This window comes from Ziziphus jujuba, chromosome 7 (genome assembly GCF_031755915.1).
Source record: "Ziziphus jujuba cultivar Dongzao chromosome 7, ASM3175591v1".
NCBI lineage: Eukaryota > Viridiplantae > Streptophyta > Magnoliopsida > Rosales > Rhamnaceae > Ziziphus > Ziziphus jujuba.
Genome location: NC_083385.1, coordinates 13,140,415 through 13,159,611, shown reverse-complemented (window position 1 = coordinate 13,159,611; position 19,197 = coordinate 13,140,415). Strand labels below are relative to the sequence as shown.

At 36.4% G+C, this 19,197-nt stretch overlaps 2 protein-coding genes and 1 pseudogene across 2 annotated transcripts; 2 read left to right on the top strand and 1 right to left on the bottom strand.

Moving 5' to 3' along the window:
• Window positions 1–1,632: 1,632 nt before the first annotated feature.
• On the bottom strand, window positions 1,633–3,082 carry LOC112492613 (uncharacterized). The gene is made up of 2 exons (XM_060819180.1): window positions 2,422–3,082; window positions 1,633–2,324 (listed from the first exon to the last, which is right to left on the bottom strand). The coding sequence occupies exons 1-2, from the start codon at window positions 2,773–2,775 to the stop codon at window positions 1,812–1,814; spliced, it is 867 nt and encodes a 288-aa protein (XP_060675163.1). The 5' UTR covers window positions 2,776–3,082; the 3' UTR covers window positions 1,633–1,811.
• A 9,859-nt stretch (window positions 3,083–12,941) lies between these two features.
• LOC107424873 (probable receptor-like protein kinase At2g23200) lies at window positions 12,942–14,363 on the top strand (annotated as a pseudogene).
• A 715-nt stretch (window positions 14,364–15,078) lies between these two features.
• LOC125423853 (probable receptor-like protein kinase At2g23200) lies at window positions 15,079–17,863 on the top strand. Its single transcript, XM_048479500.2, has one exon. The coding sequence runs from the start codon at window positions 15,203–15,205 to the stop codon at window positions 17,684–17,686; it is 2,484 nt and encodes an 827-aa protein (XP_048335457.1). The 5' UTR covers window positions 15,079–15,202; the 3' UTR covers window positions 17,687–17,863.
• The last annotated feature ends 1,334 nt before the right edge of the window (window positions 17,864–19,197 follow it).

Genomic DNA, 19,197 nt, shown 5'->3' with positions numbered 1-19,197 from the left:
TTGTGCACACGGATATGATTAGCGCGCAGGTGGGTGTGAGTAGCGCGCAGGTGATATTATGAGGGTGTCCTGTGGATGCCATCGGAGAGGGTGGCCACCCCCCATGGCCGGGACACCAGGTTAGCAGCGGCGCAGTGGGACGCCACGCGACCGTATGCCGGTTTCTTTCTATAACCTCCTGTCTGGCGGTACCTTGGGACGTTGGGTACTGTTGGCGCCACTGGTATATAGTGGGTGCATCAAATGATTTTCAGAACTGTGTTTTAAAAATAAAATGTTTGGAAACTGAATTGGAATTAAAAATATAATTGTTACCGCTTCTGGTATTTAATTGATGTCTTGGTTTTCGGGGAATATGGATAAAGGGTTTTGTGAAATTGTTTTAAAAGGGGAACCTTTCCAACTGAGAGAATTGTAAGGGTTTTGAGAGAAAATATTATTTCCAAATAATTATTATTTATACTTATTACTGTGATAATATATGGTATAGTAGTAGGGTCGCTCACTGAGATGATTAGCATCTCACACTCTTAAATTCCGTTCCTCTAGGTACCAGGTTGTCGGTGTTCACTCGGAGCGGACTTGATCTTCCTCGCTGTTTTAGTTCGGCAGTACCCTGTTATTCTTTTATTGCAGTTGTAATATTTCTTTCACTCTTGTTGTATTTATTTTGCACTGGATTACTGTATTTATTTTTTTTAAGTGCTGCAATTTGTGGAATCGATTTGTAGTACTGTGGGAGGAATAAGGGGATAATTTTAGAAGTGTGTTTTCAGTGCAGGTAAATTGTGGTAAGTAAATCCCTTAGGGGAGGCTCTGTCGGATTTTCCGTTGGAGGGTTCGGTAGGGTTTCCCTGGGATCAGGGCTGTCTAGGGTTCCGGGGAAGGAATTCTGGACGGGTCCTGACATTTATATGTTCAATTAATTAATAATAAAAATAATTTAATGATATGTATAATACATTTGTAATTTTTTTTTAACACCCATAAACTACTTAAAATATTGTTTTCAAAACCAATTAAAATAAAATTACTAATCATGAATAACAACTAAATACAAATAAAAAAAATTGACATAATATTTAATTAAGAACTTGTTAATAGCATAAAAATATCCATCTTCAATTCATATATATAGATATATAGATATATAAATAAATGTCACATGTAGTTGCACTTTTAACAAGTATAACATCCGTATATATATATATATTGGATTTTACAAGGATAATCTAATTATATAAGAAATAAGTAAATAAACCCATTGATAGTAAGCCAAATAAACAACCTAATACAAAACCATTACCCCACTCGTTGTGAAATTGAGCACGTGTATGTACGGTGGTGGCATTTTGTATTGGATTTGCTTCATTACGATTCCTCATTGTTTGTTCTACAAACTTTACATATGCAATTTCAGCTTCTTCAATTGTATTATAAGCTTGATATAAATTATTTGTAAATCCGTGCACTTGTTGATGACATTCAGACCAAGAATTATATATCTCTGGTTGTCTACCTTTAAACACAACATAAACCCTTCTCTTTGCCATTCAATATTCCTGCATATAATAATAAATGACAATATAATATAGTAATATTATTAAACAAAATAACAACTAACCAAATCAATAAAGTGCATGTTAATATTCTAAAACATAACACATAATAATAAAATTATCCGTACATGCATAATTAGAAACCAACATTCAATACGTTACAATATATGTCCATAAGTTTCAATTCCAAATGTTCATAGTTGTCATCCTCTCATACATATCCATAAATATATAATCCACAACAATACTAATTTAGTTATCCAAAAATCCACGAGCAAATTCAATCTTCTGCGCATCGGTTTTAATAATCTTGAAAACCTCAACGTTCGATGGATCCGATCTCATTGCCTTAGAGATTTTGAGATTGTCAGTAATAGGGAATCCTAACCTGTCAAGCTCCATAGCTAAGTATTGTGAATAGTTGATATCAGACTTCTCCAACTTGTCTAACTGTGTAGCTAATTTATCAATAAACTTATCTGCTACATTGTTTAACCCGCTAACGATGTCAACATCCTTCGATTGAGCTTTCCTCTTACCTCTTAATTGGGATTGTGTGGGCAGTTGACTATGTGTTTGATTCATAGACATTGGAGAACCCACATCATCAAATTGGTCATTGTCAGGCTCCATATTTATATCATTAACTAAATTAATTGGAGTTTGTGCTCCATGTCCTGTTGCCCGATCCTTCCCAAAAATATTAGCAAGCCTCTCATATATCGGAAAAGGTTTATCTCTCCAACTTTTTGCACTTGGATTACTCTAAAATAAAAAAAGCCATCATTTAGTAAAAACATTATATATTTAAGATAATAAACACAAAATTCAATAAAGGCATTTTTCCTAACAAAGTCAAAACCTGCACATATGCTTTCCAAGCATTGTCACTGTCAATCTCCACACATTTAAGAGTGTCATTCCATCCAAATCCACTTTTGTTCAGCATGTCGTATATGATGCCATATTGCTTCTTCCACTTTTTTAGCTTCGATTCAATATGTGGAGTTGCTCGCAATCCCGAGTTAGGACACATTTCAGCCAGTTTCCGCTCAATCATATTAAGTGTACCAGGTTTAAATGCTCCCGTGTCACAACATTGCCCACTAGCTACAGCTTCATCTAAAAGAACCAGCAAAGCTTCTTCCTCACCTCTACTCCATGTACGCCTAGATTCACCCCACCTATTATCGTTACTGCTACCTCCAGCTTCCATTGCTATTCAAGTAAACATTTCATGATTCCAACATTATCAAAACAAGATGCAAACAAAATAACAATAAATCTCAAATGTTGCACTTAATATAATATAAGTTTGCCTTCATACATATTATCCAAAAGATTTAACAAACAATATTAAATAAGCAGTTAGAGCATAATTTTTTACATAACCATCAACTAGTAATCATGATGACCTCTCCACTCACCAAACATTTGCTTAGCTAACTCATCTCTCCAATTCGTCCATCGATCTGAGGAAGCAATTGATCCTATAATGTCCTCCTCTTCATTAATGTCCACATTTTCCATCCTATCATATTCGACTTCTTCAGGAACGAGTGTCATTTCTCTTCTAATCAGATTATGTATCAGACAACATGCAGTAATGGTTTTGATTTGTGTTGCAATTGGGTAGAAAGATGGACTTCTTAAAATTGCCCACCGCATTTTAAGAACCCCAAAGCATCTTTCTATGATATTCCTAGCTGATGCATGCTTGATGTTGAAATACTCTTGATGATTTATGGGTGTACAACCATCTCTCCATTCGGAAAGGTGATATCTTGTTCTCCTATATGGTGCAAGAAATCCTTCACCATTTGTGTAACCAGCATCCACTAAGCAATAATAACCTAACACAGAAAAATATCTCCTATTAGTTTATGCAATGTTAATCCACTCGATGAAATATTTAAGGATTGGTCTTACTGGTTGGTACTTTTAGTCCATTTGGCCTACTTATTGCATCTCGAAGTACTCTAGAATCTGAAGCGGAGCCTTCCTAACCCGGTAATACAAATATAAATTCCATATTCGGGTTACATACACCTAAGACATTTATTGCGATCTCACCCTTTCTTGTTCGATATCTTGGCTTATCGATTTTAGGTACTTTCACCTTAATATAAGTTCCATCTAATGCTCCCAAACAATTCTACGACACAAACAATTTTACTAACGTCAGATAATGCTACAAGTCATCTAACTATAAAATTAATAACCAAACTAGTCCACATACGTACCTTAAACATTTTCCATCTATCATCCGAGCAATTATCCGACACAGGTTCAAGATGCCTAAACAAAATGTAATGTAACCGCAACACCCCATTCAATACTGAATTGAAATATCTACTAATTGTCTCCCCTGATCTATAGAATCGACTGATAATTATACGGTTTTTTGTATGATGAGCAATTATGTGCAAAAATATGCACACTTGCTCTTCCAATGTAATAGTACCATCTCTTTTCACATATCCATCCTGGCGTAATAACCGACATAAAATAACAAATGTTCTCCTATCCATCTTCAATTGACTAATACAAGTGATATCATTGTCCAACAAACTATCTATAAAAGATGTACACAATTCGGTATTCCTAGTTATTCTATTCCTAACACCTCTTTCATTTCTCCTTTGCCACGCTACATACATGTACATAAAAAAGATAAACATAAAGCCCAACAAAAAGATTGAATCACAACTAATTTTCTTCCATCCATCTCTACAAAAAAGGAAAAAAAACAACAAATAAAAAAAAATTATAAGAAATACAATAAATTGAGCTGCTATTGCCAATACAATTGAATAAATACAGAAAACAAAAATCTTCCATAAATAATATATTTATATATTAGCATTCACAATAAACATTATATATATTTGGAAGGTCAAAATAAAAGGTGGATTTAAGTTTTTGTAAACTCTTCAAACTCAATATATATATATATATATATATCATCAATTTTTTATTATTATTATTAATGATGGAGCCAATGAAATAGTTTTCAAACAACATTGGTAAATTACAAAAATAAAAAATAAAAAATAATAAAAATTATAATTATTGCAAAAACTAAATACAACTTTTTGAGCTTTTATAATTTGGATAATCATTGTGTTGCAACCCAAACTTATGGTGAAGTATGAGTTAGATGGAGAAAAATATATGTTGTATATAATTAAAGACAAAAAATGAATTATATAAAGAAGTTATTTGAAATAGATTTAATTAATAAATATGCTTAAAAATAACTTTAAATGGGAATAAAAATATAAATTTAGAATAAAACTTTATATAGTTTGTTTTGATAGTGTACTTCTTAATATCATATTTTGGTTAGGATAAAAAACAAATTAAGTATTGAAGACCAAAAATGGTGTTTGCAAATATTCAACCAATTAATGCATTATGCATTTTTATGTTGACCGACTTTTGTGATGAGGAACACCTATTATTTTATTATTACTTTATAAACGAGGAACACATATTCTTTTATGTACATTTGGAATTATTATACCATTCCACTTTATTCTTATTTATTTCCTTGCTTGGTAAGAATTTTAAAAACATATATACATTTGCGTGGAATCCAAGAGTGGCATTAAAAAAATATATATATATATATATATATTTATATTAGCACAGCTCGACCACAGCACTTTATCACTTCAAAGTCTCAGAATTTGTACTAAAAAAATTCATTGATCCTTTAAAATGTGTTACATGTAATCACTGGTCAGTACCACTAGTGAATGAGAGTTGATATTCAAGCTGTGAGCCTATGACAGACAATAAAAAAGCCAAACACGTATCAGGAACTGAGTCAAATCAATACCAAAGCAAACAATCAACATAGAATAATTGTATGTTTCTTGCAGTCCAAACACCCCCCGTGTAGAATAATTTCATTTAGTACACACAAACTAACCATACTCATATATATAATATCGATACTCTTTTAGTACATGGCGATATTTGGTTGTAGAAAACAAGAAATTGGAAAAGTACTGGTACGTTTTCACAAGCTAGGTCTATTGAATTTGATATAAATTAAAAGAATTGTAAATCACTCTCAGTCCCAGAAGCAGAGGAACAACAAGTGGTCCAATTCTAACACAGTTGTGGTATACATACATCCTTTCTCTTTTGTCCGCCATAAAAACAGGCAGTAGATTTAGCTATAGAATTGCCACTAAATCCATAGCTAAGAACACAGCTTACAGAACCAGTAGCTGGCAAAACGTCTTATATGAGAAGCAAAAGCCCCGTTGAGTTATTGAGTCATTATTGTATAAGATAAAGGAGGTAGAAACCTAGCTACCTATAGTCTGAATGCTTAGGATGTTATTTTTACCATAAACAGCCTTGGCAAAGCAAGTTTGGTGAAGGTAAGTCTTTGTCCCCCTTAACTCAACTGCCATAGCTGAATTCCCTATGTACGAATATGGTTGGTCTTGCCCCCATGATCTGTATAATGTGTTCATTCAGTATACTTCATTTTGTATCTATCTGCTTGTATCTATCTATCAATCTATCTATCTATCTACTTGGCGTAATGTTAAGAGATATTCTTTATCCGTGCATAGAACCTCGTCATCCCAATGGAGTAATTGATTTTATTCTTCATACTGGCATCAAAACATTTCAACTCTAAGATTCTAACTGATGATGTCTGTTATATAAGTCTGTCCAATAAGTGAGAAACATAGGCCTTAGACTCAAAGATTAATAAACTACCAAAACAGAAAAGGTATTACTAAGATCAGAACATAAGACTAGATGGACAAATAGACTTTGATTCTACTTCTAGGTTATCATTAACCTCAAAAGATTAAGTTATCAAAAACTGGGTCTAACCATTTATATCAAGCAACAGAAGCTCACCATAAAATTATGTATTTACTTCTTTAAATTACATATTTTGTAATAAAGAACATGGAATTAGTTTCATAAGACACAGAATTGCAGAATTGCAGAATTGCAGAATTGGAGAGAATTGCAGAAAATTGCAGAAAATTTATATAACAAAAACAAATACTCTTCTTGCGTTTATATACACCAAGCCAAGGTCATGTCCCCTGTTTAGGGACATGTAAGCAACAGGAAAATCTAGATGAATGGTTATGAGTCCTAGAAATGTTTATATTTCAGGATTAGTGTTGTGCAGCCAAGTAAATTGAAGAAAAAAAAAATTGCAGGAGACTTAAGCAGTGTGTGTGTAACACACCCAATTATTACAAACCAACAACCTCAAACCGATTCAAAACAACCAACAATGACAATCCAAAACAAAAACCAATTACACAAACCAGATCTTATGCAACCACGTTAAACAACTAAGGACACTAAACAACAAAAAAGAGCATCACTAGGGTCTCGGAAACATCGAAATCCAAATACAGACAGGAAGTGGAATCAAAGGAAAAAAGAAACAAAAGGCCTAGATCAGAGAGTTAGTTACATGTCCGTTTGGTCAACAAGAAACAAGCAAAAGAGAGAGAGAGTATTGGGAATGAAGAATTACCTGTTAGATACGGTCACTGGCCTTGGGGATCAGCAAGGTGGAAGAGTGGGCAATGAGGGATTGGGGAAAGGCAAGGGAAAAAGAAATGAAATGCTGGAATTTCGGAGTTGGGAGAGAAGGCCGGTTGCTGAAATGCTGAAATACGCAAAGATATACGATTACAAATTTAATAATTCAAAAATAAATAAAAAAATAAACCACAAATTAAGCAAATTTGGATTCGACCACTCACAGTGACAAAAAAAAATCCAGTTTTGGATTTTACTCTGGTCGACGTTTGGGTTGAGATTCGAGCTCTTGAGGAGTCTTGGTGACGATAGAAAGGGCGTGGAGTCCAGATTGGAGCTCGTCGGCCAAGGCGTCGTAGACCAAACAATGCCGTTTCATGAGGTTCAGGCCTTCGAATTTCGGGGAGACAATCTTGAGGTTGAAATGGGTTTCGCCGGCGGCAGAGTTAGGGTTAGCTTTTACAGCTGCGTGGCTGGCGTGCTGGTAGGAAACGTCTTCGAGGTCAAGAATTGTGGCTTCAAACTGAAAAGAAGTGGCGAACGGTCCTGCAGAAGCAATTTTGTGTGAGAGGCTGAGAGGTTGAAAGCATCAAAAGAGGGCAGGACAAAAGTGACCTAGGTGTTTTGGTGGGTCAGCTTTGTCCCCTTCGTTTCGGATAATTTGATTAACGGGATAAGTGTGTCCCGTCCTCCATTTTCCTTCCCAAACACCAGATTGGGACTATATCCCATCCGGTCCTTGCCAGTCCCACGTAACAAACACCCCCTAAAGGAGTAAACCCCGATTCTAGCAAAGAAGCAAAATGGAAGAAATTAAACAATAAAACGATCGATCAGATCAGACAATAGATCGACCACAATGTCTTCCATCATGTAGCTAAGGAAATGGATGCATATACCCTCTGGACAAAATTGGAGGACATGTACCAGGCCAAGACTGCTCGGAACAAAGCCTTGTTGCTTAAGCAATTGGTAAATCTAAAATTACATAGTGGAACTTATGTAGCCGAGCAGACCAGTGAGTTTCAGAGCTTGGTGAATCAACTATCTGCTGTGGATTACCAATTAGGGGATAAGGATCAGGCCCTCCTACTTCTAAGCTCTCTTCCAGATAGTTAGAAGACATTGGTAGTCTCTTTCAGCAATTCAGTCCCGAATGGCAAACTTACTATGTCTATGGTTAAGGATGCGCTATTTAATGAAGAGGCCAAACGAAAGGACATTGGCATGGATCAGTCACATGCCCTCGTCATAGAGGGAGGAAGACAGCAAAGAGGCGGTCGAGATAGGGGGAGAGGCAGGAGCAAGAGCAGAGGCAGATTTACAGACGGCAGAAAATCATCATATAAGTACTATCATTGTGACCTGGAGGGTCACATAAAGAAGAACTGCATAAAGTTGTTGAGAGAGCAGAGACTCCAAGGTAATCAGCCGAAGAAGGATGGAGAGACATGCCTTCATATATCAACCCAAGATGTTGAGTGGGTAGTCGATATTGCAGCATCCTACCATGTCACTCCACACAGAGATTTCTTCAAAAAGTACAAAGCAGGAGACTTTGGTACGATAAAGATGAAAAATTTCAGTTTCGCAAAGATTATGGGAACTGGTGATATTCAGGTAAAAACGAATGTTGGTTGTACAATCACTTTGAAGGATGTCTGTCATGTTCCAAATCTTTGGCTTAATCTACTTTTAGGAGCAGCTTTAGACAAGTAAGGCTATGACAACTACTTCAACAAAGCACATGGAAAATGACAAAAGGTGCCATAGTTGTCACCCGATGACATATTTGTGGAATGGTGTATAGGACTCATGTGAAGATATATGCAGATAGCCTTAATATTGTAGAAGGAGAGGCGTCTCAAAATCTGTGGCACCAGAGACTCGGTCACATGAGTGAAAAAAGATTGTCCACTTTGGTAAGGAAGAAGCTTATCACTGTTTGCAAGGACGGTGCGCTAGATCCTTGTAGTCACTGCTTGTTCGGTAAGCAACATAGAGTCTCCTTCAGTTCCTCTGCATCAAGAAGATCAGAGTTGCTTAGTTTGGTGCACTCTAATGTTTGTGGTCCCATGGAGGTGGAATCATTAGGTGGCAACAGGTATTTTCTGACCTTCATTAATGATGCTTCTAGGAAGGTGTGGGTATATTTCTTAAAAACAAAGGACCAGGTATTAGATTGCTTTAAACTGTTTCATACCATGGTAGAGCGTGAAACAAGAAAGAAGCTGAAATGTCTCCGCTCCGACAATGGAGGGGAGTATGCTACCAATGAGCTCGATGCCTACTGCAGAAGACAAGGTATTCGATATGAGAAGACGGTCCCTCGCATCCCACAACATAACGGAGTAGCCGAGCGGATGAACCGGACAATTATGGAAAAGGTCAGAAGCATGATCAGTATGGCTAAGCTGCTAAAGCCATTCTGGGAAAAAGTTGTTCGTGCTGCCTGCTATTTAATCAATAGATCACCATCAGTACCGTTGAATTTGAAAATTCTAAAGAAAGTGTGGTCAGGTAAGATTCCCTACTACTCTCACTTAAGAGTGTTTAGTTGTTTAGCTTATGCACATGTATCAAAAGAGCTAAGACAGAAGCTCGATGCAAGATTTACTCCATGCATCTTTATAGAATATGGAGACGAAGAATTCGGATATAGATTATGAGACCTGAAAACAAAGAAGGTTATTAGAAGCAGTGACATAGTATTCCATGAAAACCAGATAATGGAAGACATCGCAAAGCCTAGAATGTCTCCTAATCATAGTTCTAGTGCCGAGAATTTTATTCCTAATCTAACACCTGCACAGATAGCCACAGAAGATAACGAGGTGCATGAAGATATGCCAGAAGCAGACCAGGAGGAAGAAGGGGAAATTGAGCAGGGGGAGACTCAATCCTCTCAAGAAGTTGCATTGCCATCACAGTGGTCAGATGATGGTACACCTCCTGAAACCAATGGTTTACAAGTTCGGAGATCTGAGCGAGGCCGAATTCCATCAAAAAGATTTCTAGAATCTGAGTATATTCTGCTTACTGAAGATGGAGAGCCAGAGAGTTTCTAGGAAGTTATTTCTTATCAAGACAAGGAAAGATGACTGCAAGCAATGCAAGATGAGATGGAATCTTTGCAGAAAAATCATACTTATAAGTTGGTTAAACTTCCAACAGGAAAGAAGGCACTAAAGAATAAATGGGTGTTCAAGCTCAAGAAAGATGGCAGCAGAAGGGTGGTGAAACACAAAGCTCAATTGGTGGTCAAAAGATTTCTTCAGAAGAAAGGAATCGATTTTGACGAGATTTTTTCACTAGTGGTAAAAATGACTTCAATTCGGGTCATTTTTGGTTTAGTAGCAAGTCTAAACCTGGAGTTTGAATATATGAATGTGAAGATAGCATTTCTTCACGGTGATTTACATGAGAAAATTTACATGAAGCAGCCAGAAGGATTTCAGGTTTCAGGGAAAGAAAACCTCGTATGCAAGCTGAAGAAGAGTTTATATGGCCTCAAGCAAATACCAAGACAATGGTACAAGAAGTTTGACTCATTTATGGTGAGTCAAGGCTATAAAAGGACTGCAGTAGACCAGTGTGTTTATATTCAAAAGTTTCCAGGTGGAAACTTCATTGCACTTTTGCTATATATGGACGACATGTTGATCGTTGGACAAAATGCAATGAAGATTAGTCAGCTGAAGAAAGAATTGTCTAAGTCCTTTAATATGAAAGACTTAGGACCAGCTCAACAAATTTTGGGAATGCAAATAATCCGAGACAGGAAGAATAGAAGGTTATGGCTATCTCAAGAGAAGTATGTTGAACGGGTGATAAAGATATTCAACATGGATAAAGCCAAACCGGTCAACATTCCACTTGCAAATCATTTCAAGTTGAGCAAGAAATCGTGTCCCTCATCCAAAGAAGAGATAGAGGAGATGGCTTTAGTACCATATTCTTCAGCGGTAGGAAGTCTGATGTATCCTATGGTATGCACCAGACCAGACATTGCTCATGCAATAGGCGTCGTGAGCAGATTTCTTTCAAATCCTAGAAAAAAACACTGGAAAGCAGTCAAATGGATTCTCAAGTATCTTAAAGGTACATCAAAGCTATGTTTATGCTATAGGGGAGGTGATCCAGTCTTAGAAGGCTATACAGATGCAGATATGGCCGAAGATCCTGATAATAAAAAGTCTTCATTAGGTTATCTCTACACTTTTGTAGGGGGAGCTGTGTCATGGCAGTCAAGATTGTAGAAATGTGTTACTTTATCCACTATAGAAGTAAAGTACATTGCCGCAGCGGAAGCGGGTAAGAAAATGTTGTGGTTAAACCGTTTTCTCATAGAACTGAGCATCAAGCAAAAAGACTACAAGATACATTATGATAACCAAAGTGCCATGGATTTGAGCAAAAACTCAATATATCATTCCCGTACAAAGCACATTGACATCCGCTTTCATTGGATACGCGAAGTAATAAATCAACAGTTCTTGAAACTGATGAAGATCCACACAAAGGAGAATCCAGCAGACATGTTAACAAAAGTTGTTGCTCAAAAGAAGCTGAAGCTGTGCATAGACATAGCTGGAATGGATGGCAGATGACCATCAGTTTAAATGCGGTTGGAGGGGGAGAATTGTGAAGTCTAGCCACACCACACTGCACCTACAGTGTGAAACCAGCAGCTCACCATTTTTGACAATGGCCATTGCTGCATTTAACACCGAACTCCAACTTGCTCAACAATTGTGGGCAATATCAGAAGGCCGGTGTTGAACATTAGAAGAGGTTGAAAATGGAGGGCATGCACCAAATTTGTGAGCCTATAAATAGGCTCCATCCCATTGCATGCAAGCCAAGCCAAGCGGTGCAGCCTCAATATCACCCAAGTGAGGACCGTTGAGAGTAGTGTTTAAGTTCCAGAGAGAGCTTGAGAGAAGAGTGAGTAATTCCAAAGAGAATTTGACAGTGTAGAGAGAGGTTCCATGTGAGAATTCTCCACGAGAGAAGTTTTTATTTTTATAATCTATTTCCAAGTGAGTAATAGAATTAATTTTTATTTTTCTTCTCACATTTCTTCTCTAAAGTGGTCAGAGAACCACAACAATCAAGCTTGATTACCAAAGTAGGGCACATATTTTGTACGCCTGCACTTTTTCGCATTCAATTCTGAGAAAAATAATCTGACAGATGCTCTGTTCAATGTTTCGATTTCAAAAATTTGGCTGTTGTCAAATTTTTGCAATCCAAAACACTAGCAATTCTGCTGTCGTGAAGGAATTTCTACTCAGCATTAATGCAAGCAAATTCAGCATCTACTTCATACATCATGGACCATCTTTTGCTTTTATCAACGCCAGCTACACTTACACTTCCTTTTACTCCAACGTGTAACTACGCTACTCATCCTGGTTTTCTATTCGATGCTTTGAATATAGTTCACAGGATCAATGTTGGAGGTCAAACGGCCAATGACTCGCACTGGAGGAATTGGATATCCGATAATGATTATCTTCATCAGAAAGGTTTAGCCAAATTATGTTCCACTTTCATTGGTAAGCTTTATTACAATCTTATCAAAAAAGATGTATATGCCTCTGGCATTGTCTACATGACTTGCAAAATAGTGGATACTAAGGATGCCAAGAGACTTAGTTTTGCTAATACGACTTGGCGTTTTAATATAAGAATGCTATATATCTTGTTAGAGCATATATTTGTGAGATTGTTGGAACATCAAAGAATATTACGCAGTTCAAATTATTTATCCGTAGCAAGTTTAACTGTGCTATCAATCCTTTTGACAACTCAGAAGCTCTGTTTTCCTTTAATTTCATGATTGATTCTGATGGCCTTGGAGTTTTGGAAATCAGTATACACCCTTTAGAGGAACCTTCATCTCCGGATGGAAAAGGTTTTCTGAATGTGTGGAGATTATGGAGTTTGTGAGGGAAACATATTATAATCCTCCCCCGGATAAGCATAAAGTTCACCAACATATTATAGTTGGTTTAGTTGGTGCCTTGGCTTTTGTTGTACTCTTGGTAGGTGTGGTATTTTTGGGCCTTAAGTACAAGAAACAAAAGCAAGTTGGAACTGGTCCTGTGGTTTGTTATGGACAATGGATTGTTTTACAGTGGAAAAAATAGAAAGAAAATACCAGTATTTCCTCTCTTCCCAATTGCAACCTAAAATTGAGGATGCCTTTTGCTGATATACTGAATGCAACTCCCAATTTTGATCCTAAATTGTTAATTGGTGAGGGTGGATTTGGAAAGGTCTATAAAGGTACACTTAGAAGTGGCATGAAAGTGGCAGTGAAACGAAGTCATCCCAAACATGGACAATGTTTTTTGGAATTCCAAATAGAGGTTATGATCTTATCTAAAATTCGCCATGGCCATCTTGTTTCGTTAATTGGGTACTATCAAGAAGAATATGAGATGATACTTGTTTATGCATTCATGGAAATGGGACTTTGAGAGATCATCTGTACAATTCAGAAAACCATGAAAGTTCATCAACAGCTGCAGAATCCAAATTATCTTGGAAGCAAAGGCTAGAAATCTGCATTGGTTCAACAAAGGGTGTTCATCACCTTCACACAGGTTCAAATGGAGGAATAATCCAGTGATGTTAAATGCCATCTTGCTCGATTGAGCATTACTTGGCCAAAGTTGTTGATTTTGGTCTCTCAAGGTCAGGTCCTCTTGACCCTGATCATTACAGCATAGGCATCAAAGGAAGCTTTGGTTATCTTGATCCTGAATATCTAACATGCCTACAGTTTACAGAGAAATCTGATGTATACTTTTTTGGTGTGATGCTTCTCGAAGTTCTTTGTGCTAGACCTGCCATTATGAACTCCACGTGAATGGAGGAGGTGAACCTAGTCGATTGGGCAATGTATTGGCTCAAAAAAGACCAAATTGAAACAATTATTGATCCTTTTCTTGTAGGCCAAGTTAATGCTAATTCTTTAAGAAAATTTGTGGAAATAGCAGAGAAGTGTTTGCAGAGAAATGGAGAAAAGAGGCCTACTATTATGGTGTTTTGTGGTATTAGGACTATGCTTTGCAGCTTCAAAAAGCATGAAGTTCCTGGAGAACCAAATCGGGACACTACTACAGATATCTTTTTTGGATTCTACTGCCGTTCGTCGATTCTCTTCTTTTAGCATCAACAGATTATGAAGATGATGATCATGTGCTAGTAAGAGAGACTGATAGTTCTAACTACCGGTCTTGATTCTTACTTAGAGGAAATAAATGTTTCTAAAAGAAAATAGATCATAGAGTAATTATTTTCTATTTATATACCTGTTTAATTCAGAACATTTTTCTAAATCCTGAATGCCCCACCCCACTGTATTTTTTTTTTTTTTTTGGGTCAAATGTCGTTTTTCTTTTAGTCTTCGGTACAATAAAAAAATACCTAATCATTTTAAAAAGATTCCCCAAAAAAAATATATATAAATAAAAAAGTGGCAATCCTTTGAATTATCATCTGGATCCTTAATCATTTGGGTTTTCATACAAAAATATTACGATGATAAACAATGATTGTTTGAGCCATCAAGGCAGCTTCCAAGTAGTTTAAAGTTTTGCTTAAGAAAACTGAATACAAGTTTCAAACTCTCATGCTCTTGCGGGCCTACTCGATGGACTTCTCCCTTTCCTTTTTTTTCACCTTTTATTTTTTTTATTTTTTTTATTTATTGTGCGTGCAAAGACTCTGTCCTTTTCATCTTTATTGCAACCAATTGGAGCCAAACATGACCCACCAAGTAGCCCACTCAACTCAACTTTTTAAATTACACGCTGCTATACAGTGACATACAGTACAAAAATCCCTGTCGTGGGACCCGTATGAAAGATATTTATATTTGTACTGTAAATTACAAAGGGTATTATAGTCAATCAACTATCGCCATTGTTTTTTTCCTTTGACTTCTCTTATTTGCAAATTTGCATGGTTGTTGATAAAATCAACTTGAAAGTTGACCTGTAGAGAGTTAGGACAGACTCCTTCAAACCTGAGTCCACCATTTTCAGATGGGTGAAAATTAGCATTAATCACGAAGCTGAATAATTGTCATGGAAAACCTTCAGAGCCACGGAATCCATATCCCTCTGTTTCCTATTTTTCTCTGTCTCCTTCAGTTTTCTTCATTTCAGTTTATCTCCTTGGCTGACGATCTGCCAGAGAAGTATTTCATCAATTGCGGTTCAAACGCAAATGTAAACTACACTAGACGGACTTTCACCGGCGACACGAACACCGGTTACGTCACTAAAGGAGACCATGGTAGTGCTGCCACAGATAGAAACCAGTCGGTGGATGGGTCTTCTCTCTACAAAACAGCAAGAATTTTCAAGCAACAATCTTGGTATGAATTTGAAATCGATACTTCTGGTCCTCAACTGGTACGCCTTCATTTTTTAGCTTTTACCTCTACTACTACAGATGATCTATCAACAGCTATTTTCGATGTTTCGGCTTCTGAGTTCTTGCTGTTGCATAATTTCACTGCCAAAAACAATAAAAGCTCTCCTCTTATAAAGGAATTTTTTCTTAGCATCAATTTCCCCAAACTCCGGATTCATTTCACACCTCAAGGCTCATCTTTTGCATTTATAAATGCCATAGAAGTCTTCCTTTCCCCTACAAGTTTCTACAATAATGGCACTACGAATAGTCTATCCTATCCATTTTTACAGACAATATACAGGGTTAATGTTGGGGGTCAAGCAATCAAACCAGATGAGGACACTGTATGGAGAAACTGGGACCAAGATGATATTTATCTCTCTAATCCAAGCAATGCAAAGAATAGCCTATTCTACTCTGCTAAGCCTAATTATGTAGGAAATATGAGTGATTTTATAGCCCCAGATTTGGTCTACCAGACTGCCAAGGTAATAGATAACAACAATAGCAGTGAATCCAACAACTCTAACGCAACCTGGTCTTTCAATGTGAATAAGACTGCTTCGCATGTCGTCCGGGTCCATTTCTGCGACACTGTTAGCAAATCCCTCGACACTGTGTGCTTTACTCTGTATATAAATGATAATGCGAGCCTGATAGTCAATTCTATTGATTTTGTCGACCAGTTGGCTGCTCCTTTTTTTGTTGATTTTTCGGTTGAGCCTGATGGTTCAGGAATCCTGAACGTCAGTATAGGAACTTTGAGTAACTCTACAGACAAAAGGGCATACCTAAATGGGCTGGAAATATTGCAAGTAAAAGAGGGATTTGCTTCGGTTCCTGTAGAGAACAATTCCAAGAAGATAAATGTTGCTGTTATTATTGGTTCGGTTGCTGGAGGTCTCGCTGTTATCAGCATTTTGGTAATCGGGTTCTTGTTTGTTTTGAAACGCCGGAAGTCGAAGCCTGTGGAGACTTATGACGGGTCACCAGTTCCTGTATTTGGAGCAGGTAGTTCACACAGCAGACTTACAGAGTCAACCATCCATGGCTCCCCTGTACCTGATCTACATCTTGGTTTGAAGATTTCTTTCCCTGAAATTCAGTTTGCAACAAACAACTTTGATCCAAGGCTGCTGATTGGAAAGGGTGGTTTTGGCAGTGTCTATAGAGGAACTCTTCCAAATGGTAAACAAGTAGCTGTCAAACGAGGTGCACGAGAGTCAGGCCAAGGCCTTCCAGAATTTCAGACAGAGATCATGGTTCTGTCTAAAATCCGACATCGTCATCTTGTGTCCTTGATTGGGTATTGTGATGAAAGATTTGAGATGATATTGGTTTATGAATACATGGAAAAGGGGACTTTGAGGGATCATCTATATAATTCAAACCTTCCTCGCTTGTCATGGAAGCAAAGACTCGAAATTTGTATCGGCGCAGCGAATGGTCTTACCTACCTCCACAGAGGTGCAGCAGGAGGAATCATCCATCGTGATGTCAAGTCTACCAACATCTTGCTTGATCAAAACCTTGTAGCAAAAGTTGCTGATTTTGGCCTTTCCAAATCGGGTCCTCAAGACGAAACCCATGTTAGCACAAGTGTAAAAGGCACTTTGGGTTATCTTGATCCTGAGTATTTTAGGTGCCAACAGTTGACAGAAAAATCCGATGTTTACTCATTTGGTGTAGTTCTTCTTGAGGTTCTGTGTGCAAGACTCCCTATTGATAACTCGCTTCCAAGGGAGCAAATGAATTTGGTTGAATGGGGATTGTATTGCAAGAAAAAAGGGGTGCTAGAAGAGATTATTGATCCCTCGCTGAGGGGTCAAATTGATTCAAATTCACTAAGAAAATTCAGTGACATAGCAGAGAAATGTTTGCAAGAAGATGGTGCTGATAGGCCTACAATGAGTGATGTGATATGGGACTTGGAGTATGCATTACAGCTTCAGCAAACCGCAACTCGTAGAGAACCTCACGAGGACACAACTACTGGTTCATCAGCACTCATATTGCCTGATGTACAGCGTTTTCCCTCACTTAGCACCACCACAATTGACAGGGACGATATCCTTATGTTCACCAACGATTTCTCAAGCACTACAGGAGACGAAATTTTCTCCCAACTGAGAGTTAATGACGCCAGATAAATACCATCTTGTGAGGTATAAGTATTTTTCTTGTCTTTATCATTTCTTAGCCGTGTTGTAAGTGCTTTTCTATTTCTAATCTTTAAATTTGGTTAAAACAGTCCAATTGTACTATAATAATATGTAAAAACTTTTTAGTTCAATAAAATAAAATGTAAAAAGTTTAAACTTTTTCTACTAATGAATAATTTTTTTTTTTTTTTCCAAAAGACACACGCCCAGTTACCTTTTTTTTTTTTTTTTTTAAAATATAATTTTAATAACAGTTTGAAGACATGCCTCCAATATAGATTGAACCCAACAAGGAACACACCCTGTATTGGACAAATAAAGTAAAAAGAGAATAAATTTTCTAACAACAGCAAATGTGACACACCTCTAATTTACTAAGCACATAATACATTTAGGTTTAGTAATATCTGCAATTGGAAATATTCACTTAAACGGTTGGAAAGAAAGTGATGCCTCTGCTAAAACCTCAATGGCGTAATAAAGTAACTATCTTGTGGTCCAATGTTGCCGGTATTGATCTCCATTCCTCATGGCCGCTCCTAAAACGTCTGCTCCCGGGAACAGGGCTATAGTCGGCGGCCGCAATTGCGACGCAAGGGGTATTCGGTGGGGAAGGTGTTGGGCCAAGTAGGAATTTGATTACCTATTATTGGGTTTCAAGTCCGATTGGAATTTTTCTTGATCCAAACTTTTAGATTCTTAAGAAAGCCCAGTTAATATCAACCGGAAGGAAATGACAGGTTTTTTAAAAAATTAATTAAATAATACACCTTGCTTTAGCAGTGGAAAAAACCGGGTAACTTTTCCATTTTAAATTCTATCAGTGAGAGGTTTCGGTAGCAGTTTGATTGAAATGACTAGAAAACTTAATTAACTGATACATATTTGTTATTATATCTTTCAAATTATAAGCATTTGAAACTTCATTTTGTTTGTCAAATTAAATGTACCAAAACCGAAATTTTGATACTGAAATTTTCAGAAACAATTTTTTTTAAAAGATAAATTTAAATATATTTTATATATCAATAGGCTTGGAATATTTCATAAGACCACAAATTTTCACCATATTTTACTAATTTCAGTTGACATTATTAAGATTCATATTAATAAAATTTATAAATTAATGGATTTTAATTGTTGAAACACAATAATACACTATTGATCTATTAAACCAATTAAAAACGGACTTTTAATAATTATTGAAGTGTTATAATTTTAAAAATAATTAGTTTATTTTTTAACATTCGATTGATTTTTTTTCTAATTTAATTTCGTAAAAATATAAAACAAAAAAAAAATCTGTTTACAAAATTTATATATATCTATACAAAAAATTAACAGATTATGTTTAGATGATCTAAATTTTATATAAACATAATACTTATACAATTTAGTATGCATTATAAAATCTCAAATACATCATATTGTCAAATTAGATAAAACTTCATTCTAATGCTAGTTTGGTAAAATAAATGAAAAAAAAAAGAATATTATTA